This window comes from Chlorocebus sabaeus, chromosome 9 (genome assembly GCF_047675955.1).
Source record: "Chlorocebus sabaeus isolate Y175 chromosome 9, mChlSab1.0.hap1, whole genome shotgun sequence".
NCBI classification, from domain to species: domain Eukaryota; kingdom Metazoa; phylum Chordata; class Mammalia; order Primates; family Cercopithecidae; genus Chlorocebus; species Chlorocebus sabaeus.
In genome coordinates, this window is record NC_132912.1 from 65620983 (window position 1) to 65645334 (window position 24352).

Sequence of the window (24352 nt, forward strand, 5' to 3'; positions counted from 1 at the left end):
GTGGTTTAATTCATTTCCATATCACCTCACCGAAGAGAGCTTTCTTAAATAAATACAAAGAATTTATGCTAAGGAGCCAGTGTGGTAATACCCAATTTGAATTCTAGACTATCAGAAGATGTGCAATTACATTTCAGAAAGGAAGGAGCCCTTCTATTTTAACTTGCATTGTATTCCTCCTAGCAGTCATGCATCGGAATGATGATGATGTTAAATCTAATTAGACACAGACTTACTACTTTCTCTACTGCCTTTCCATATTGCTAATATTATAAATAGTATCTACTTTAAAAACCATAATAAGCTCATGGCATCTACCAAATTTAAAATGTTGGAAATCTATTTGTTGGGGCAAAACGGCTTCTAATCATTTGAAGAACTGGAAGAGATACTTTTACTGTTAATAAAAAGCCACCACAGGCGGGAGATCACGAGGTCAGGAGATCGAGACCATCCTGGCTAACATGGTGAAACCCCTTCTCTACTAAAAATACAAAAAAATTAGCCAGGCAGGGTGGCCTGTGCCTGTAGTCCCAGCTATAGTCCCAGTTACTCAGGAGGCTGAAGCAAGAGAATGGCGTGAAGCCGAGAGGCGGAGCTTGCAGTGAGCCAAGATCGTGCCACTGCACTCCAGCCTGGGCGACGGAGCAAGACTCGGTCTCAAAAAAAGAAAAAAAAAAGCCACCACTGTTGACCAGTGTACTGCCCAGTGGTAAAGAGCTCTGAAGTCAGACTGTCTCGTCAGAATCTTGGCTTCACCACTCACTAGCTCTATCAGTGACCCTGGGCAAATCACTTAAGCTTTCAGCCTCATTTTTTCATCTGTAAAATAAGGGTAATAATCTACCTCCCTTGCAGTTATTGTGACGAGTCAAGGAGATAATAATTGTAAAGCACTTGGAATAGTGCCAGCATTTAACACTTACAAAATGTTAGCTATTATTCTTACTATTTTTATTTTGTTTTGCATTTAACGTAACTGCTCAAAAAAAAAAAAACCAGAATAACAGCTTCTTTGAAAGTCATGGCCAGGCATGGTGGCTCACGCCTGTAATCCCAGCACTCTGGGATGCCAAGGCAGGTGAATCACTTGAGATCGCAAGTTCAAGACCAGCCTGGCCAACATGGAGAAATCCCGTCTCTACTAAAAATACTAAAATTAGCTGGTCGTGGTGGTGCGTGCCTGTAGTCTCAGCTACTCGGGAGGGTGAGGCAAGAAAATCACTTTGAACCGGGAGGCAGAGGTTGCAATGAGCTGAGATGGCACCACTGCACTCCAGCCTGGATGACAGAGCGAGATTCCATCTCAATAAAAAAAAAAGTCATTAGTTAGGGCAGGCATGGGGGCATGGTATCTCACGTCTATAATCCCAGCATTTTGGGAGCTAAGGTGGATCACTTGAGGCCCTTGAGGCCAGGAGTTCGAGGCCAGCCTGGCCAACATTAATGAAATCCCATCTCTACTAAAAATACAAAAATTAGCCTGGTGTAGTGACACACACCTGTAATCCCTGCTACTCGGGAGGCTGAGGCAGAAGAGTCACTTGAACCTGGGAGGCAGAGGTTGCAGTGAGCCATGATTGTGCCATTGCACTCCAGCCTGGGTGACAAGAGTGAAACTATGTCTCAAAAAAAAAAAAAAAAAAGAAAGAAAAGAAAAGAAAAAAAAAAGAAAAACATGTGGATACACATATGGCTTTACATTCTATTTCAGAGGACTTGTGGGATACCCACCCAAGCTCATTTGTGGATCCCGGGTTAAGAATTTCTATTAAATTTACTTAGTGAGTTTACATGGTTTTAAACTATTAAACCACTTTTAATTTCAAAGGGTAATAATTAGGTTGTAATTTTCTCACATTTTTTATTTATTATTTTTTTTTTGAGATGGAGTTTCACTCATTGCCCGAGCTGGAGTGGAATGGCGCAACCTCGGCTCACTGTAAGCTCCACCTCCCGGGTTCAAGCAATTCTCCTGCCTCAGCCTCCCCAGCAGCTGGGATTATAGGCATGCACCACCACGCCCAGCTAATTTTGTATTTTTTAAGAGACAAAATTTCTCCATGTTGTTCAGGCTGGTCTTGAACTGCCGACCTCAGGTGATCCGCCCTCCTCAGCCTCCCAAAGTGCTGGGATTACAGGCACGAGCCACTGTGTCCGGCTGGAAAAAATGCTATTTTATTAAAGAATACAAACATGTCGCCAAATTTGTTTAAACTGATTTTTATTTATTTATGTTTTTTTAAGAATCAAATGATTATTTAATAGAATTAGTCTCCAAATTTCATCAAGTAAAAATTCTAGAAAACATTTCTCAGCTTTCCTCATTATAGCATGATGCTAACTAAACAATTTAAAGATCAGCATCATAAAAAGAGCAGTAACAATTGCCTGCTAAGCAATAAATTACTCTGCTCTCAATCCTAGATACTTTCAGACATGAATTTTCCTTTAGATTAAAAATACTTGTGTATAGATGCTGCCTGAAAAAAATATGATAAGGTTAGCAAGAAATGATGGGCAAGGTTAAAGTGAAGGATCAGAAGAGACTGTGGAAAATTTGTACTGACTCATCCATCACAAGTAAAAATAACCCCTGGATCACAAAATTATTGAAACATACTGCTAAATTGCCTAAAGCTGCCTGAATTAGTCCATGTACCTGTTCATTATAAAACCTTAACATACCTTAGGGTAGTGTATATATTTTAAAAAACAAAGATATCCAAATCCATCAAGAAATGGCTCTATAGTCCCTTAATGAATTTCTTCATAGTATAAGCTTTTATTAAAAAGCTTTTATTAAAAACCTTATACTAAAAATAAAATATTTTTTATTAAAAAATATTTAATTAAGCCTGGGCATGGTGGCTCACACCTATAATCCCAGCATTTTGGGAGGCTAAGGCAGGTAGATCATGAGGTCAGGAGACTGAGGCCATCCTGGCCAACATGGTGAAACCCCATTTCTACAAAAATACAAAAAATTGGCCAGGCATGGTGGCACGTGCCTGTAGTGTCGGCTACTCTGGAAGCTAGGGCAGGGGAACCACTTGAACCCGGGAGGCAGAGGTTGCAGTGAACCGAGATCGTGCCACTGCACTCCAGCCTGGCGACAGAGCAAGACTCCATCTCAAAAATATATATATATATAAATATATAATACATACATATATTATACATATTATACATATATGTAGTATATATAATATATGTATTATATATGTATAATATATTTTTAATTAAAAACAGAGGTGCCTGATTTGGCTGTGTCAGACATATGAATTAGGATTTCAGTCACTTTTTGTATTTTCTTTTCAACAAATGTTATTAAGAAGAAAATTTCATAAGTTTACTTCTTTCTTTATGCCCACATTCTCTCACAGAGAACTAGAGCTTGGTTACACAAACACAACCACCACCTAAGGATCAAATAAATGTGGCAGAAGACTAACAAAATAAAAATACAGTTAACAAATAAATGTTGGCTGGGCACAGTGGCTCATGCCTATAATCCCAGCACCTTGGGAGGCCGAGGCAGAAGGATGTCTTGAGCCCAGGAGATCGAGACCAGCCTGGGCAACATCGCCAATCCTCATCTTTACAAAAAGTACAAAAATTAGCTGGGCACGGTGGTGAGCACCTGTAGTCCCAGCTACTTGGGCGACTGAGGAGAGAGGATCACTTGAACCCGGGAAGTGGAGGTTGCAGTGAGCCAAGGTGGCACCATTGCAATCCAGTCTTTGAGATCAGCCCATAGAAAGGCAAACCACTAGGTCCTATCCAATTTGTAGGACTACGTAGTTTGCCTTTCCATGGGCTGATCTAAAGCTCAAATGCTTTAGCTGGGCCTCTACCAGCTTAAGAACTGAGGAAAACAGGTTCCATTTCAAGGGTTCATGGTATCCAAGCAAGAGGAGCATAACTTTTCCTAACACGCGTGTTTTGATTGTTTCTAAACTGCATTTAGCCCAGGCAACATGGTAAAACCCCATCTCTACAAAAAATTTAAAAATTTAGCAGGGCATGGTGGCGTATACTGTATTCCCAGTTACTTGGGAGGAGCGCTTGATCCCAAAAGGTCAAGGCTGCAGTAACCCATGAGATAAAACCACCAGTTATTTCTTTTTTTTTTTTTTTTTTTGAGACAGAGTCTCACTCTGTCACCCAGGCTAGAGTGCAGTGGCGCGATCTCGTCTGCCTCCCAGGTTCAAGGGATTCTCCTGCCTCAGCTTCCAAATAGCTGGGATTACAGGTGCCCCCCACCATGCCTGGCTAATTTTTTTGTATATTTAGTAGAGATAGGGTTTCACCATGTTGGCCAGGCTGGTCTCGAACTCACGCGATTGGCCCACCTTGGCCTCTCAAAGTGCTGGGATTACAGGTATGAGCCACTGCGCCCGGCCAAAACCACCATTTCTTTCTTCCTTTCATTATCTTTCAGATAGGATCTCACTCTGTCACCGAGGCTGGAGTACAATCAAGGCTCACTGCAGCCTCTACCTCCCATGCTCAAGTGACCCTCCCACCTCAGCCTCCCAAGTAGCTGGGACTACAGATGTGCTTCACCAAGCCCAGCTAATTCTTTGATTTTTTTTTGTAGAGACAGGGGTCTTACTATGTTGCCCAGGCTTGTCTTGAACTCCTGGGCTCAAGCAATCCTCCCACCCTGGCCTCCCAAGGTGCTGGGATTACAGGCAGGAGCTACCCTGCCCAGTCAAAACCACCTTTCTATCAACAATGATTAATGTTTTGTAACATGCATTAATAAAATTAACTGATATCAATATATCTGCTCACCCAAAAGACAGAGAATAAACCCTCAAACTAGACATGAACGATAAATCACTTTCTGCTGCTCTACTTCATTTTTAGTTTGGGAAGGAAATACAGTAGCTTTGAAACAAAGAAAAATCTTAACCAAAAACTTAGTGGTAGCAGCAATGTAAGGAGAATTCTGACATATATTTATAAATACTACAGAAACAACATAAGTCCCAAGAAATCAGAGTATTTAAGATACTTTATGAGACAAAATAAACATTCACCTACAAGACAGACAAGTGGACAATCAAAAATGACTTTAAATTGAAACGAGGGATTTAGGTCACATATTAAAATAACTTCTTAAACGCACGGATTATCAGCCAGGCGTGGTGTCTCACGCCTGTAATCTCAGCACTTTGGGAGGCCAAAGCAGGTGGATCACCTGAGGTCATGGTGAAACCCCGTCTCTACTAAAAATACAAAAATTAGCTGGGCATGGTGGCATGTGCCTGTAATCCCAGCTACTTGGGAGGCTGAGGCAGAAGAATCACTTGAACCCGGGAGGCAGAGGTTGCAGTGAGCCAAGATTGTGCCATTGCACTCCAGCCTGGGCAACAAGAGCAAGACTCCATCTCAAAAAAAAAAAAAAAGCATAGATTATCACCATTAAAATAAGAAGTCTAGCTGGGCGCAGTGGCTCACGCCTCTAATCCCAGCACGTTGGGAGGCAGAGGCGGGCGCATCACTTGAGGTCAGGAGTTTGAGACCAGCCTGGCCAAGATGGTGAAACCCTGTCTCTATTAAAAATACAAAAATTAGCCGAGTGTGGTGGCAGGCTCCTGTAATCCCAGCTACTTGGGAGGCTGAGGCAGGAGAATCACTTGAACCCAGGAGGCAGAGGTTGCAGTGAGCCGAGACTGTGTCACTACACTCCAACCTGAGCAACAGAGCTAGATTCTGTCTCAAAAAAATAAGAAGAAGTCTGTAGATTCTTCTTTGAAAATAGTAATAAAGAGAAAAATATACAATGGCCTTCCGCAGATTTCTGAAATATATATGACCCTGCCTAGACGAAGGACGATTAATATTATCCTCCTGGTCCCTTCAGGCACCAACCAATTAGCAATTAGAGCTTAAAAACAAACCACATGATTGTTCCATTAAATTCTTGGCCAATCAGTGAGGAAGTCCTCAACACAACACAATACAATATATACATTTTATACAATATATACAAAAGCCTGCTCTAAGGCAAAACATTCAATTCTATCAAACTTCACTCAGAACTTCTGTCCACATAAAACTTAAGCAAAACTGTAAAAGACAAAAGGACAGTAGTGAGAATGCATGAACATTACTCATTTGCTTACCTGGTCCTTCTCATGGGGTAGAAGGCTGACAGGTGGGAGCGAGGATGGGAAAGCACTGGGATACTGAGGTGCCCCTTTGCCATCTAAGCTCCCATAATTGACCCTGTACTGCGGTCCATCTTTCAGTAACCTCCCATTATTCACAGCGCGTTTGGCCCCCAGTCGCAGCCGCTGCTGAAAGGCTGGGTTGTTGGTGGTGCTCGTGAGATCACTTTGACTTCTGAGATACTTCTCTATGTTCTTCAGGGAGGAGCCATTTGGCTCCTCAAGTCCTTCAATTGCTCTCCTTAAAAGTTTATTCCAATCCACATTGCGGAGATCGTTACATGATCCTCTAGACCCCTTGGTTGACTTAGGAAAAGTGCCTGGTTTAACTGATGAAAAGCGCCCAGGGTTGTCTGGGTCCTTATAGGAGGCAAGGCCTTTGTTGGTGACTTTGAGAACTGAGCCATCCTGAACACTGAGTTCCAGCTGTTCAGAGACTGTCTTCTTATCCAACCCATGGGAAGTACTGACCGCATGGCAGATTCTCTCTTCAGAGGGCCTTTGCTTTTGCTTTTTTATTTTCTGTATAGCTTCAAGAATCCACTCTGTATAAAGTGGGTTTGCAAGTTTTACCATGGTTGACAAATGACTTCTTCAACACAAAAGTTACCCATAGAGGTTCTCTTTGTATTTAACAGAACTTGCACATTTGAAAGTCATTTACAATTCAACAAATGGACAGAGTATTCCAGACTGTATTAAGCAACATCTTACAAACATCCATCCTTAAGAGCTTCAAAAGCAGACAAACAGGCAATGTTGATGGTTGTCTTATTTTACCAACAGGAAAGACTGCATTCGGGTGAAGAACATCTTTAACTGGGAAATCAAGACCTTAAAGGATAAAAAGAAGGGAAAGACTCTTAATAATGAAGCTCACACAAATAAACTAAAAGATTCTTTAGCATGACTTTTTCAGACACAGAATGACCACAGAAGTAATGACAGGCAGGTATTACATAACACAGCCACAGTGACTATATTTTTCAACAAGAAATTGGGTCACAGTCTGAAAAGAAATTGTTTTTAGAATGTTTCACTTCTCTATATGAAGTCATTTATGAAGTATAATCACATCTAAATTACACATTTAATTATCTTTATTGAAATTAACAAAATTACATGAAAGTGGTTCAAGGTATATGTCTTCCATAAACATAAAATATACATGAAAGAATAAATCTATGATATAAAAAATTTGATGAAAGTACATTAAACTTATTTCAAGAAATCCTGAACTTAAAAAAAAAGAGTAAATAATCCTGCTTTCAACTAGGTATTGTATTTCCCAAGTCTCAGACTAAAAAAACTTCCCTTCTAGCTACTTCTATGGAATCACCTCCCCCATCCCTTTAACAGAGGTCTATGATACCCTCTAACCCACAAGTTGGAAAATTGAAAATAATATACTAACATAACCCTTCACCTTTAAGTAGTAGAGCATTCTAATTATCTTAATACCCAGTTAGCTCATTAAACAGCTCAATACAAAGAAGGTATATACACATCTGATTTCAGGTGGACAGTGGTATTTGTTCTGAGAGATGCCTGGTATATACGAAAACCACCCTAGATCTCCAATCTGGTATTAAGTACATCTACAAAGAGCATACAAGGAGAAAGAGCCTTGGCCTGGGAATTGGGCCAAACCTGAGCTCTAATCTTGGTCTCCAATGATAACACCCACTTCTTAATTCTTTTTATAGTTTAAACTGTACAGAGTGTGCTCATATATAACTTGTCACTTAAACTGCAGAACAACTTTGTGGGTAAACTGAGGCTCGGGAGAAGATGGAATTCACCCAAGGTAAGAGTCAGAACAGATTTAAGGGTCAAACACCATTAATTTTTTTTTTTTTTTTTTTGGCCGAGTCTCACTCTGTCACCCAGGCTGGAATGCAGTAGTGCAATCTCAGCTCACTGCAATCTCTGCCTTCTGGGTTCAAGTGATTCTCCTGCCTCAGCCTCCCAAGTGGCTGGGATTACAGGCATGTGCCACCACACCTAGCTAATTTTTGCATTTTTAGTAGAGACGGAGTTTTGCCATTTTGGCCAGGTTGTTCTCAAACTCCTGACCTCAGATGATCTGCCCTCCTCAGCCTCTCAAAAATGCTAGGATTACAGGCGTGAGCCACTGCGCCCAGCCAATTCTAAAATCCAACTAAGTCCGTCACTGTTCTCCCCTGAGCCACAACTGCCTACTCTAGCTAGTTCTGCCTCTGCAAAGAGACCAACATGGGCCTGAACCCCAGCTCTACCACAATGTCCAGTGGAGAAAGCATCCATCACTTCACTTGTAGATAATACTGGTATATCCCTTACAGGATTATTCAGAGGATTAAATGAACACATATGATCTAATATTCAATATATAGTAGTTATCACTTTCATCAAATGCAACGTCTACATACTTTGAAAATTTTCTAATAAAATACAAAATTAAAGTTATCTCTGATTATTTATTTAGACAGAATATACCTAAAAGGAGAAAACAATATCTTTCCTTAAAAACTTTAGCCAGACATACTGAAGAATATAGTATTTGCTCTCAGAGATCCTGGAATGTTGCTGAAAAACAACTGGGTCATCGAACTATACTTGTTCAAACGGTACAGTTTTAAATGCCAACCCAAAATGCCACCTTGAAGGAGGCGGTTTAAACAAGACTGTCCCCTCTGTGATCAGTAAGCTGTAAATTCACTCTACTCATTTTCCCCTCAGATTCAGAAACTTGGGGCTGAAAGGACCTTAGAGGTCATCCAGTCCAACCTCTAGTTATCCAATAAAAGATCCCTGCCCAATATCCCAAATAGATGGGCAATGAGTCTTTACATTTTTAAAATACTTCCAGTGATTGATAATTTGTCACTTTTTGAGGCAGTTCACCCCACTGTTGCACAGCTGTAGCTATATTTCTTGCTCGGAGAAGCAAAAATCTGCCACTCCATAACTTCTACCCACTAGTCCTATTCCCTGGAACGATCCCAAGACAATTATTAGTATTTCTTCAATATGAGAGGCCTTCAGATGTCCGAAAACAAGTACCTTTTGAAAACCACTAACAACAAAACCCCGTGCTACCTCCAGCCATAACTTAGACCACTCATATCCCAGTTCCTTAACCCTTCCACATATCACACGGTTTCAAAGCACCACCTTCTCTTGGTTGCTCACTAGTTTGGCTAATGGCCATCTTAAAATATGGCAGTTCAGGTGTTATCCAATTATAAATGCAACCCAAATTACAGGAACTTCCTCAATACCCCTGCCACACAAGTGGCCATGCTGAGCATGCAGTCCAACTAAAAATCCCAGATCTTTTTTCAAAAAGTGCTGTCAAGTTGAGTCTTTCCACTCCTTTCCTTTTGCAAATTGAAATGCTGGGATTTAACATTTATTACAGTTCAATTTCATCTAGTTGATTTAAGTCTGTCTTCCAACCTGCTAAAGATTGTTTTGAATCTTGATTCTGTCATCTATGTCATCTACAAATCTAATAAGTGCTCCCTTTTGTTTCATTATATAAACCCTTGACAAAAATGTTAGACTTGGAACACAGTGTGTTTAGGAATGAAATCACTGGCTTTCACAGTGCAACCACTTTCAGGATAGAACACAGGAATCATTCTGTGTCAGTCAGTTGAGAACAGGAAATTGAGTTTTCCAAAGTAAAATGGTTTCGGGCAAAATTTCATTAGAAGATATTTCACTATATCCAAGTAATTATTTACTCTTTCATCATTTATTCAGGATGAATCACAACTAATTTGATTGCACAAAATACAACTGCAGAAAGTAGAAGAGGTCACAGGAAAAGTGTCCAATATTGCCAAGTTGCTTTTAGGTGTTTTGGTTACACAAGCAAATGAACATACATTAAAACAAAATGCGTAGCCGGGCGTGGTGGCTCACACCTGTAATCCCAGCAGTTTGGTAGGCCGAAGCGGGTGGATCGCCTGAGGTCAGGAGTTCAAGACCAGCCTGGCCAACATGATGAAACCCCATCTCTACTAAAAATACAAAAAATTAGCTAAGCATGGTGGCATGTGCCTGTAATCCCAGCTACTCAGGAGGCTGAGGCAGGAGAATCGCTTGAACCCAGGAGGCAGAGGTTGCAGTGAGCCGAGATTGCACCACTGCACTCTAGCCTGGGCAACAAGAGTGAAACTCTATCTCAAAAACAAAAAACAACAACAAAAAAATGTGTTTCATACCTAATAGATAGCCAAAATATACCTTCATGACAAGCTTTTACTACAATGCTTTTTGTTTTCTTTGTTTTTTTTTTTGAGACAATCTTGCTCTTCTCGCCCAGGCTAGAGTACAATGGCATGATCTCGGCTCACTGCAATCTCCACCTCCTGGGTTCAAGCGATTCTCCCGCCTCAGCCTCCCAAGTAGCTGGGATTACAGGTGCCCGCCACCACTCCCAGCTAAATTTTGTATTTTTAGTATAGATGGGGTTTCGCCATGTTGGTCAGGCTGGACTCAAACTCTTGATCTCATGATCCGTGCACCTCAGCCTCCCAAAGTGCTAGGATTACAGATGTGAGCCACCGCGCCTGGCCCGCAATCTTTACCCACAATCATTTATATCCATAAAACAATCGTTTATATCCATTACCAACACGTTTCAATAAGACTGTCATTTTATATGTTAAACATGTAATAAAATAAGGGAAAGTACCAGAATTGGAACTTCAAACGTTTTAACAGTCCATGACAAAAATGGAGATTATCCAGGTCTTCAGGCAAATCTGCCAAAAGAAAAAAGGAAATGTTCATGTGGACATAAGGACATCCTTAAACTCAGCAACCATCCATGTATCTCCACCACCATTGAAGACAAACAGCTCCAATGAGTTATTATACTACATTTGGTAATACAATAATTTTTTCACACCACTGAAGGATTCTCATAAATATGGAACTTGAGACAGAAAATGAAGCCCCAAGGACCCAGCCAAGTGCCTAAAGAAGTAAATTTCATCCATAAGCCCAGATCTGTTCAAATTTTAAAAATCAAGTTTGTGACAGATTCCTAAGAATCTCATCATGGAAAAACAAAAACAAAAACAAAACCCACCACTACTCAAATAGCCAAACAGATAGAACATTTATCGGAAAAAAAGATAGTCAAAAGTTGTTTTAAGGTCAGCATTCACTGTTTGTCCCAAAGGCCACCAGGCACATAGGTACTGAATGGACTACCCAGATATGACCAATAAGCTCACCTACAAGAAAAATGTACCAGTTTACATAATAGTAAATATGTATTGACACAAGTCACATTTTAGTACAGCACTGATTATTTTTACTTGAAAAGCAAAAAATAAATTTAAAAGAACAACTGTGAATAACTGCATTTTGATCTTATGTAAAACAATCAAGCAACCTTGGATCCTCCTTCTCCCCTCCCCCAGCCACAACAGACACCCCACTCCTCAATTTAATCTCAAAATTAGCTCTCATCTGACACCAACCAACAGAGTTAATTAGGCAGAAGCAGATGTAACTCAGCAGCTCTTTGCTACAAGCAGAATCACAGTGTTTAAAAAAAAATACACAGCTAGGAGAGGAACAAAATCAGAAGTCTCTTATCTGTAGCCAATTCTCAACTAAACACATGTATATTATCCACTTTGTATATTATCCACTGCAAATTTTTTAATCTTAGGCTGATTTGTTTCCAACATCCCACTGGCCCCACTGTAAATTCGTATAAGCAAGAGAATAGATTGAAAACCAATTTCATTTCAGCCTAAGTAGTCTCTAACTGGAAAGACAAATCCACAGGAAAAAAAAAAAATGTATAATTCATTCAAAAGCCAAATAGAAATTATTTTTTTTTCCTGATTTGGCATTATCCACACCATTTCTCTTTTTCAGAGCACGGGGATTTGTTTCACATAGAGATAGGACATTCTATCACAAGCTAAAACCCTAAAATCATTATTCTCTTTTCATTTTTCTATAAAAACTTGAGAGTTGGACTAAAAGGCTATCAAAAAGGTAGCAAATCATCCTAAATTAATTCTGGGGATCTATGCTACATCGAATTAAATTATTCTATTTTCTAAGGTTGTGAATCATTTTATTTTTAACTACAAAATATCAGTAAATTATATGGTTGCATCATACGGTCTTATAATATAACACTATTTACATCATTCATTACAAATATTCTAAACATATCTAGAGAAATGCTTAGTCCAGCACTGAGCTTTTAGTTTCACTGGTATTACATAAACATCAACACTATTCAGAAATATTCATGTCAGCATAAGAAGAGTCAAAATATCCTGGATCATAAGTATTATGCGAGGCCCCCTCTAAGCTTTTACTAAAGCTGTGTGTGTTGTTTCAAAACCAGTGTCATAACACTCAAGTCATGAGTTTATGGATGAGCCAAAAAACAGTGGTAGAAAAAACAAAGATTAATAATAGAGTTTACACTTTTGTCATCCTGAGTTTTACTTGCTAACAGTTATTTTTAACTCTTTTACTTTCATAAGCTCCTGGCTTTTTCTTTCTTTTTTTTTTTCCCAAAGGGATCACCATCGGAAAACCTGGATTTTTTCAAAGCCGATTTTGTAACTGAGTAAGCGTCCACAAATCTAAGCAGTATCTTCCGAAACAGAACAGAACTGTTTAGGGGAAGGAACTCGGACTTATTTTTCTTCTATCAGCACCCAGCTCAGGTTATTGGCAGAGTTGCTCAAAATAGTGTCCTTGGTTAACAAATATCTGTTGTCTGACAACATCAAACACCATCCATATGGTGATATTTGTTATCTTTCAAATCCTGGATGCATCTATTTCCTCTGAAATCAATGCTTCAGGCCCAAAACATGTGAACTGGGAGGTGAGGTTATAAATACTAATCAAAGAAAAACCAACAAATATTTAGTGAGCTGATGTTCCCTGCATGCAGCCCTGTGGTAAGTACTATGCGGAATACAAAGCAAAGCTAGAGACAGAACATACAAGAAGCAATTAAGAAATAAAGCACTGTTTGGCGGTTCCTCAAAAAGTTAAACACAGAACTACCATATGGTTCTGTAATTCCATTTCTAGGTATAGACTCAAAAGAATTGAAAACAGATACTCAAATAAGTACACATACACTCATGTTCATAACAAAACTATTCACAATAGCCAAAAGGTGTAAACAGCCCAAATGTCCATCAACAGATGAACAGATAAACAAAATGTGGTATATCCATACGCTAGAATACTATACAACTATAAAAAGCAACGAAGTTTCGATACACGCTACTACAATGTGGACAGACCTCAAACACATTATGTTGTGAAAGATGCCAGACACAAAAGGCCACACATCATATAATTTAATTCATATGAAACATCCATAAATCCACAGACAAAACATAGATTGGTGGTGTCTCAGGGACATATCTAGAGAAACTGCTTAATGGGTAAGGGATTTTATTTGGGATCAATAGAAATGTTTTGGAACTTGATAGTGGCAGTGGTGACACAACACTGAATGTACTAAATGCCAGTGATTTGTTCACTTTTTAATGTTTTTTCATTTTATGTTATGTGAGCTTCACCTCAATGAGTTGTTTAAAAAGAAAAAGAAATAACCAAGTACTGAACTATAATAATAATAATACCAACCATTTCCTGACATGTACTGTGGTCCAGGTACTTTACATAGATTATCAGTAAACCTTAAAACAACATGTAAGGTAGCATTGTTGTTTTTACAAAAGGAAAACAGGCTTGACTTAGCCAAGATCTCAGAGTTATTAAGTCACGAAGGATTTTAATTCAGATGCCAAAGCCCAAACTCTTTCTGTCTCTCCAGCGGTTTTCAAACTAGGCTCTTTGGATCTCTTGTGACAAGGAATTACCTCGGGTATTACCTTCAGGTGCCCCCTTGTGGGTTAAACTTTGGGCCATCACAGCACCTTGAATCCAACAGCGCAGCTTCACTTTAACTGTTTTATGTATATCGGTCTTCCCTGGAAGATTTGCTTTAAAGAAAGTATTCCTCTGATTACAGAAGGAAGAAGTCTGGAAACAACAGTGACTATACTACCTTGCTGAAACCATGTGAAGGATGGATGAACATCTCTTGGATGGATGGGACTGAAAACTGGACCTTGAAAGATAATGCTGAGCCTGGATAAGTGCCCCAACATCCCTCTGCCCAAATTCAAATCCTTCATGGCCCAGTGCAAACAACTTCTCAAAAGCCCAAACATCTTTGTCTAACAGGAAGCTTTTAGCTTTTTTACTGTTTTGACATTCATTTCCCACTCTGTATTATGCTTAGTTGTGTATTAACCTTGTCACCCCTACTAGACTGTAAAATTCTTAAAAACGGGATTCATGCTTGATTCATCTTTGTATATCCTAAGATTTACCCAAGACTACAACTTGATAAGAGGGGTTCAATGCCTATTTGCTAAATAAATGTATCAAGGAATGAATGACGGAAATCAAAGTGAAATAATAGAAGCTAAGAATGAGCTGTCAAACAAAAGGGACACCAAGTCCATGTGCCTGACTAGAACAGATATATGCTGAAAAGGGATAAAGAAATTCAGTTGGGCCAGGCACAATGGCTCACGCCTCTAATCCCAGCACTTTGGGAGGTCAAGGCAGGAGGATTACTTGAGGTAGGAGCTCGAGACAAGCATAGGCAACATAGCAAGACCCCACCTCTATAAAAATAAAAAATTAGCTGGGTGTGGTGATGTACACCTGTAGACCCAGCTACTCAGGAGACTGAGGCAAGAGGATCTCTTGAGCTGCCCAGGAGGTTGAGACTACAGTGCGCTATGATTGTGCCACTGCTCTCCAGCCTAGGCAATAGAGCTAGACTCTGTCTCTAAAAAAGATAAATATAATTAAAAAATAAAAAACATTAATAGGCCAGGTGTGGTGGCTCACATCTGTAATCCCAGCACTTTGGGAGTCTGTGGCAGGCAGATCACAAGGTCAGGAGATTGAGACCATCCTGGCCAACACGGTGAAACCCTGTTTCTACTAAAATACAAAAAATTAGCCGGGCATGGTGGTGCGTGTCTGTGGTCCCAGCTATTCGGGAGGCTGAGGCAGGGGAATCACTTGAACCTGGGAGGCAGAGGTTGCGGTGAGCAGAGATCGCGCCACTACACTCCAGCCTGGCAACAGAGCCAGAATCCATCTCAAAAAAAGTAAAACAGAAAGTTGGCTGTGAACAAAGTCAAGCTGTGGTGTGTGAATGTGACAGATGAATAGGAAGCCACTGCAGGAGCAGGTGACACCATAATGCACAGTGAAGGGCATGCACATACACACACAAACCTGTTGAATGTTTGAATCACTCTGGCAATAGTATCCATCTACTCTGGAGGGAAGGGTGTTTGAAAGAAAAAACAAAAGCAACCAGTATTTCACCTCTCCAAACATCAATCTTGTTCAACTTATATTTATGAGCCTAACTCAGCAGCAAGCCCAGAACAGGCACTCAATAAAACGTTAGTTGAACTGAATATTTAATTCCCCATCTTTTTAGAGTAACACTAAGTTCTTTCCCACTACTCATTAACAAAGAGAGTTTTCAATTCATAAGCTAATAATGTTTTCCAAGGATTTCTAAGAGGCTAAATCACCATAAAAATTATCATTTCAACTAATACATATTATATTAATTGGAAGTTTAATTTTTCATGTCATGCTCTCCTAGTTGACAATATCCTTGTTATGTCATTAAACTATAATTGTGTAAATGTGCTTCAACAAACAATAACTGAACCATCAATAAACTATTATGGCTTCCATAATCTCTAGCAAAGATTAGTTTCAACATCATCATCATAAATTAGTAGAGACAGTTCCCAAATCTCCTGGTGAAACCCATGAATTAGGTTTGCATAGTCATCCCTGCATTTAAGTGCTCAATAGTTTCAGTCTCTAAAATTTAATCACACTGTTAGGAACCTCACAGGAAATTTGATCCCTTGTAAAACAGAGGAATTTAGAGACAAGATGAAAAGTCATTTGAAGTCATCAGGCCTTTGGAGCCAGGGTACACTGATCAGTAATGATGTATTGTAACTAAGCACTTTCACTTAAGAAATAATCAACTAAATTTAGAGTGTCTTTTTTTGGCATTTAAAAATTCCTATTCCATCCTAGATTTCTCCCTAATTACATATTAGCTTTAGTTGGTTTTTGATGACAAAGACTGAGAATAATGTATTAAGAAAAAAACGTGATTTTTTTTTTTTTTTTTTTTTTGAGGTGGAGTCTCGCCCAGTTGCCCAGGCTGGAGTGCAATGGTGCGATCTCGGCTCACTGCAACCTCCGCCTCCCAGATTCAAACGATTCTCCCGCCTCAGCCTCCTGAGTAGCTAGGATTACAGGCACACACCACCATGCCATTGTTTCATTATTATTATTATTATTATTATTATTATTATTTTTAGTAGAGACGGAGTTTTACCATGTTGGCCAGGCTGGTCTCAAACTCCTGACCTTGTGATCCACCCGCCTCGGCCTCCCAAAGTGCTGGGATTACAGGCGTGAGCCATCGCGCTGGGCCAAAAAATGTGATTTTTAAAAAACTTTTTAAAATAGAGACACAAGGCCAGGCTCGGTGGCTCATGCCTATAATCCTAGCACTTTGGCAGGCCGAGGCAGGTAGATCACCTGAGATAGGAGTTTGAGACCAGCCTGGCCAACATGGTGAAACCCCATCTCTACTAAATACAAAAAATTAGCCAGGCGTGGCAGCGCATGCCTGTAATCCCAGCTCTTTGGGAGGCTGAGGCAGGAGAACTGCTTGAACCCAGGAGGCGGAGGTTGCAGTGAGCCAAGATTACGCCATTGCACTCCAGCCTGGCCAACAAGAGCAAAACTCCATCTCAACAAAATAAATAAGATAAAATAAAGATACCAAAAAATCTAAATAAATAAATAAAAATAGAGGCGGGGGTCTCACTATGTTACCCAGGCATGTCTCGAACTCCAAGGCTCAAGGGATCCTTTCACTGTAGCCTCCCAAAGTACTGGGATTACAGGCATGAGCCACTGTACCTGGCTGAGAAAAATTTTATATCTTAACTTTTTTATGATTCTTTTGAAAGATAGATTATTGCAGGATTCTTTGTTAACTGTATTACAGATGTCTTCAGACCAGATATCCAGATACCCTGAAAAATTCAGGTTCCCTTTTGAGAGTTTCATAAATATTATGGCTCTACTCTAAAAAATAAGCACATGTACCCATATGCACTGGCATACGTTTTCAAGGGTTAACAGACCTTCTGTCATCCATCCATGGACCACTTAAGGTCCAGTGGCTATATACAGAGAGGTATTTTATCCAGTTTCACAATAGTTAGCTTCGTGCTTTATTTAAGGCATGTTACATCAAGAGTAAGAAAGTTATTCTTGGCCGGGCGCGGTGGCTCAAGCCTATAATCTCAGCACTTTGGGAGGCTGAGACGGGCGGATCACGAGGTCAGGAGATCGAGACCATCCTAGCCAACACGGTGAAAGCCCGTCTCTACTAAAAAAATACAAAAAACTAGCCGGGCGTGATGGTCGGCGCCTATAGTCCCAGCTACTCCGGAGGCTGAGGCAGGAGAATGGCGTAAACCCAGGAGGCGGAGCTTGCAGTGAGCTGAGATCCCGCCACTGCACTCCAGCCTGGGCAACAGAGCCAGACTCAGTCTCAAAAAAAAAAAAAAAAAGGAAGTTATTCTTTTTGGTTTTGGATGTTATCAAAAAACAGGTTTCTGACATTTTAATCAACAAGTAGGTGTGCTGTGATGGGAAGTATCAGAGTCAGGGATCCAGTCCCCATTCTGCTAGCTACCTAGGCTAGAGGATATTGAACATGTTACTAAGTCAATCTAAATCTCCGTTTTCTCTTCTGTAAAAATGAGAATACTTCTCTGTTTTACAGAACCGTTAAGAGGAATCACTGAGATAACAAATATGAAAGCAGCAAGGATGATGGCAGACACATAGCAGGAACACAATAAATGCTAGCTCATAAAAGGAAAAAGGGCAATACAGTCAGCTGGAGACCTGTAAAATCTCATCTGGCTGAACTTCTGTCTATATGACCATTTTCTCCTAAGAGACAGGAGAAGTCAGCACCTGGCTCTTAGTTATAGCTGCAGAGAAGTAAAAATTCAAGACAGAGAATAGAAGAAAGTGAAGGAAAGCAAAAACAGATTGTAATGGTCAAGAAGAGTGTATTTTACTCATAGTTATACATTATTTAAGGGCAACAAAGCTTTTAAAAGATAGTACTGCATAGGAGAATATCTTCTTGACCTCAGGGTAGGAAAAGTCTTAAAACAAGACACAAAAGGCACTAACCATAAAGACCAATAAATTTGACTCCATTAAAATTAAGAACTTCTGTTCATTAAAAGACACCATAAAGAGAGTGAAAAGGCAAGCCACAGCATTTGCAACATACACACATGACAAAGGACTTGTATTCACAGTAAATAAAGAACTTCTAAATAGCAATAAAAGATACAAGGCCCAACTTTTAAAAACAGGGTGGAAAAGACTTGAACAGAACTTTAGAGGCTATCTAAATGGCTAAAAAAGTATATGAAGAGCTGGCCGGATGCAGGGGGCTCACTCCTGTAATCCCAGCACTTTGGGAGGCTGAGGCAGGCAACTGAGATCAGGAGTTCGAAAACAGCCTGCCCAACATGGCAAAACCTCACCTCTACTAAAAGTACAAAAAATTAGCCAGTTGTGGTAGCGGGCACCTGTAATCCCAGCAACTTGGGAGGCTGAGGCAGGAGAATCACTTGAACCTGGGAGGCAGAGGTTGCAGTGAGCCAAGATCACGCCACTGCACTCCAGTCTGGGTGACAAAAGCGAAACTCCATCTCAAAAAAAAAAAAAAAAAAAAAAAATATATATATATATATATATATATATATGAAGAGCTGTGCAATCTGATTACTAATCAGGTAAGTGCAAAATTTACCATACTGGCTAAAATTTTAAAAGCTAAAAAGGCTGAGATTGGAGAGGGCGAGAAGCAAGGGAATTCATATATTGCTGGAAGGAGTGTAACCTGGTATAATACTTTGAAAAGTTTGGTACTTAGTAAAGATGAAGACAGGTATACCTATCTATGACTAGGGTGACCATACAATTCATCATCTAAACCTAGATACTTTTGAAAACTAAAAGTATAACTAAAAGTTACACTGGGAAAATAAGCAAAAGCCAGGACAAATGGTCACCCTAGCTATAAACCAGCAATTTCATTCCTAGGTGTATACCTTAGAAACCTGTGCACATGGGCACCAATGACAGGTATAGGAATGCTCATAGCAGCTTTGTTCACAATTACCCCAAACTTGAAACAACTCAAATATTCGGCAATAATGGAATGGATGATCGGAAAATTGGTGTATTCTCTTTCTGGGGTCTGCGGGAAGACAGGTATCAGAAGATGTGGGAGTCCTATTAAAAAAGGTGCTTAAAGGTGCTTTGGAAATGCAAATTAAGGCATTACAGGGAAGAAATATTCCATCACCCCACTTCTCCCATCCATGCATCATTTACCATTCTGCAACAAAGACTGATCACCACAGTTCACACATCCCTACTTACATAAAATATTTATTTCTTTTTTTCTTTTTTTTGAGACAGAGTCTCGCTCTGTCACCAGGCTGGAGTGCAGTGGTGCAATCTCGGCTCACAGCAACCTCCGCCTCCCGGGTTCAAGTGATTCTCCTGCCTCAACCTCCCAAGTAGCCGAGACTACAGGTACCCACCATCACGTCCAGCTAATTTTTTGTACTTTTAGTAGAGACGGGGTTTCACCATGTTGGTCAGGATGGTCTTGATCTCTTGACCTCCTGATCTACCCACCTCGGTCTCCCAAAGTGTTAGGATTACAGGCGTGAGCCACCGCACTCAGCCACATGAAACCATTTCTTTAATCCCAGCACTTTGGGAGGCCAAGGTGGGTGGATCACCTGAGGTCAGGAGTTTGAGACCAGCCTGGCCAACATGGCGAAACCCCACCTCTACTAAAAATACAACAATTAGCTGGGCATATGTCTGTAATCCCAGCTACCTGGGAGGCTGAGGCAGGAGAATCACCTGAATCCGGGAGGTGGAGGTTGCAGTGAGCCAAGATCATGCCACTGCACTCCAGCCTAGGCAACAGAGCAAGACTGTCTCAAAAAAAAAAAAACAAAAAAACACTATTTCCTTTTCTCTCAATACAAACGTAGGCACGTGCAGGCATGTGGAAAACTGAGGGTACACTGTAGAGAACTAGGAGACTGAAAGCCAGATCACTTAGTTATGTCTTTTATTAAGTGGTATGTGAAAGTCCATGAGAGCTTCTAAAGCACATTAAAATTATTAAACTTCCTCATCTACTTTCTAATATTCACCCTATTTACCTTTCATTCATGCGATGCCTCACATCTGACAGTTTCCACCCAATCTTCAAAAGCAGTCTGTGAAATAAACACATGCTATAATAGCAATGACATAATATCCACTCTACTCAGAAGCCTAAGTGTGGCTGGTAAGCAAAACTTCCTCTGCCGACCATGTCATGACTATCAGCCATTCCCTAAATTCCTCCTTTAATGTTAAAATCTTCCTCTGTCTCTATATTTTCTTTTCTTTTTTTTGTAAACCGTCACTTCACCTCCCCAACCTTTAACTCTCAGTAGAAGTTCTCGGGAAAGAAGAAACATGTGCATTATCCTTTCCTTCTTAAAAACATAAAATATTGTCCAAATTCTTTTTGATAAATGTGTAAACAACTTATGAATAAGAAAAAAAACAGAGTGTTTTATTTCAAGGCTATGCCAAAAAATCTAGGGTATACAAGTAAGACAGGAAGAATGCACTTAAAAAAAAAAACAAAAAACCTTCTTGGGGCCCCATAGAACTAAGACTGTTCGAACACAACTAATTCCCATTTTCTACTTCCACCTTCCGTCCATATAGGAGGGGTCTTCATATGCTGTATCCTGAATTTCCTTGGTATCTCCAACCCCAAACATACTTGGTTCATTGGTTTTCATTTCCTATTTCCCACATCTGTAATTCTTTATCACTACCCCTTCAGAACTGCTGTCTAATACTCTCTTTAACACATCCCAACACCTTCTACCAATTACAGGGCTTAAACTCCTTCATGGGGCATAGGACACCATTTGTAATCTAACCCATCCTGCGCCTTTGCCTGGTCATCTCCTACCACTCCCTGCACTCTGCCCATAGCAAAGTACTAGCAAATTCAAACCTATGCAAAAAGTCCTATCCCAGGGTATGGTGTATGTCTCTTCCTGGGATACTCTGCTGCCCCACACTCCCTGAAGACTCCAGATCAAGTTTAATATAATAAATCCAGCCTATCACAGGTCGCCCTGGCTCACGCCTGTAATCTCATCACTCAGGCAGGCAGAGGTGGGCAGATCACTTGAGGCCAGGATTTCGAGACCAGCCTGGGCAACATAGTGAGACCCTTTTCTCATTTTTATTAAAAAATAATAAATACAGCCTATCAAGCAACTTGTCTCCCAAACTAACACCTTTCTTTGCCCCATCCTCACCCCTGGCACAGTCCACCAAATCACATTCACCCAAAATTACTGTACAGCTCCGCCCACTTTCTTCACACCTGCCACTTTGTCCCACCCCTACCAATCCCTTGTCCCCCGGAGATTTTCTGCTACAGATTTATTCTGCAAGTTCTAAGCAGCCTCTCTCCCTTCCCTTCACATTTAAGTTTGCTCTGCTGCCTTAGCATCATCTTTCAGAAACTCTCCCAAGCATAACCATCCCATCCTTCCACGTTTTTAAAAACACTTCATACTCCAAAGCTAGCAAATCTCCTTCTTATTCCAACATGTCGATCCACCCAAATACCTTTCCCATCACTGCAATCGCACCTGCTCCTCACATGCGCCTCAATGCCTCCCCAAACCCAACACTCTCCACTGCTTCAACTCTGCTCCAATCCACCACACCCAAACCCACCTACTCTGCGCCCAGACAACTGCAATCTCGCCTTCGGCATCATCTCACCTGCCCTCACACACCCCTCGGTCCGCCTTCCACTTCTCTCAAATTGCATCCCTCCCTAACTCTCCCTCTGCACCTGTTCTACACCTCCAGCTTCCCCTCCCACCCAACCCTCACTAGTCTTCCTCACACCCTCGCTGGCCCCCACCGCTCCTATCAGTTCACTCCCACTCAGAAATTCCCTCGCAGCCCCCGCCTTCCGACTCCCCGAACCCCGCCCCCACCCGATTCCGCCCCGCCCCCTCCGCCCTCGAGCCCCGCCCCTTGCCCTAGAGGCCCTGCCGAGGGGCGGGGCCTGTCCCTCCTCCCCTTTCCCCCGCCCCCTACCGTCACGCTCAGGGGCAGCCTGACCCCGAGCGGCCCCGCGGTGACCCTCGCGCAGAGGCCTGTGGGAGGGGCGTCGCAAGCCCCTGAATCCCCCCGTCTGTTCCCCCCTCCCGCCCAGTCTCCTCCCCCTGGGAACGCGCGGGGTGGGTGACAGACCTGGCTGCGCGCCACCGCCACCGCGCCTGCCGGGGGCGCTGCCGCTGCCTGAGAAAGAAGCCGCGGCTGCCGCCTGGAGGAGGTGCCGTCCCCTCCGCCACCGCTGCCGCCGCCGCCAGGGGTAGGAGCTAAGCCGCCGCCATTTTGTGTCCCCCTGTTGTTGTCGTTGACATGAATCCGACATGACACTGATTACAGCCCAATGGAGTCTCATTAAACCCGAGCTGCGGCCCCGCCCCGCCGCTGCTCCATTGGAGGAGACCAAAGACACTTAAGGCCACCCGTTGGCCTACGGGTCTGTCCGTCACCCACTCACTAACCACTCTGCAGCCCATTGGGGCAGGTTCCTGCCGGTCATCTCGCTTCCACATAGACACACCCCTCGACCCATCATCCCCCCTCCGGCACCACCCCGGGGGAGGGTCCACTGCCAGTACCAATCAACAGACCGCTGGGTCCGCCTCTTCCGGGCACCTATTGGTCCAGCCTTTTTTCTCTCTCCTAGATACCGCGCCACCTCTACTTCCACCTACCCGCCCCCTCCACCTCTAGGAAAAGATTGGGTCTACTCGCAGCAGGGGAGCTTGGCCTTATTGGCTGCAGACGACGCCAATCAGGAGGCCTTTTCCCTCTCCCCTCCCCCACTCAACCCCAAACCCCCTAGCCCGCAGCTAAAGTTTGTGTGAGAGCTGATCGCTGGCGGCGGCCGCAGGATTTAGGGGTGGGCGCGGGCGGGCGCGCGCGGGCGGGCACGCGAAGTTAAAATTCGAGGTTCTCAGTCGCCAGCTTCTTCGCTGGAGTGCGCGGACGGGCGCGCCGCCCGGAGCGTTCCATCCCGCCCCCTCCTCCACCCTCTCTCCCGTCCCGTCCCGGGCGACTACTCGCCCGCCCCCTGGCTCGCATCCTTCCCCCCCAACACACCCCTACCCTGCCAGCCCCAGGCCGGGTGCAGGCAGAACGATGTCGCTGCAGCCTCCTCGCCATCCCATGCCGCGGGGGAGCAAGCCCCTACCCACCGGGCGTGCACCCCCCGGCTCCACACTCGCCCGTGTCTGCAAGCACGTGCACCGTTCGCCGCTGCCTCCGGCCACCCCGGTCCCCGGCTAACCTCGCCTGCAGCCCGGCCAATCGCTCGCTGCCCTTTGTTGCTGCAGCCTGGGTCTCCCTGCTGCCTTCCTCAGCCTCCGCCTCGTCCTTTGCCAGCCGCCCGGGTCCGCAGCGCCGCGCTCCCCCCGCCCGGGACCCACCGCCGCCGCCTCCTTCTCCTCCTCCGCCTCCTCCTCCTCGGCTCCGGGCTGCAGCGCACAGAGCCCGAGGCAGCGCCGCCCAGCCCCGCTCCCCCCGCGCCGCCCGCCAGCCCGCCCGGCCTGGCCGGGGGCGCAGCCCGGACCCCGCCCGCCCCAGTCTCCGCCCCGGGGGTACCTGCCTCCGCCCCGGGGGGCTCCTCTCGCCGCCCTCGGGGGAGGGCGGGGACGCTGGTGTCCGCGGGAGGATGGGGACGCCTGGGCCGTTTGGGGCGGGGAGTGTGCCCGCCGGGGCTGGGACTGAGGTGCGGTCCTCGCCAACGCGCCCCCCTCCCGTCGCTATGGGCCCCAAACTTCGTCCTTTGCCCAGGCTTTGCGCCCTCG

General features: G+C 43.0%; 1 protein-coding gene across 11 annotated transcripts in view; it reads right to left on the reverse strand.

Moving 5' to 3' along the window:
• The window catches only part of KAT6B (lysine acetyltransferase 6B), a 203897-nt gene extending 179868 nt beyond the window's left edge, over positions 1–24029 (reverse strand). For 3 of the 11 annotated variants that reach the window (XM_038009013.2, XM_038009011.2, XM_038009008.2), the window contains exons 1-3: positions 23833–24029; positions 10870–10939; positions 6138–7016 (exon numbers count right to left, since the gene is read on the reverse strand). In XM_038009013.2, coding sequence (XP_037864941.2) covers positions 6138–6758 — 621 coding nt within the window. In that variant the 5' untranslated portion in view covers positions 6759–7016; positions 10870–10939; positions 23833–24029. Of the gene's footprint in view, positions 1–6137; positions 7017–10869; positions 10940–20602; positions 20660–22724; positions 22985–23832 lie in introns of those variants that run through there. The other 8 variants (XM_038009007.2, XM_038009006.2, XM_038009010.2 and 5 more) reach the window with 8 other exon arrangements.
• Between the last annotated feature and the right edge of the window lie 323 nt (positions 24030–24352).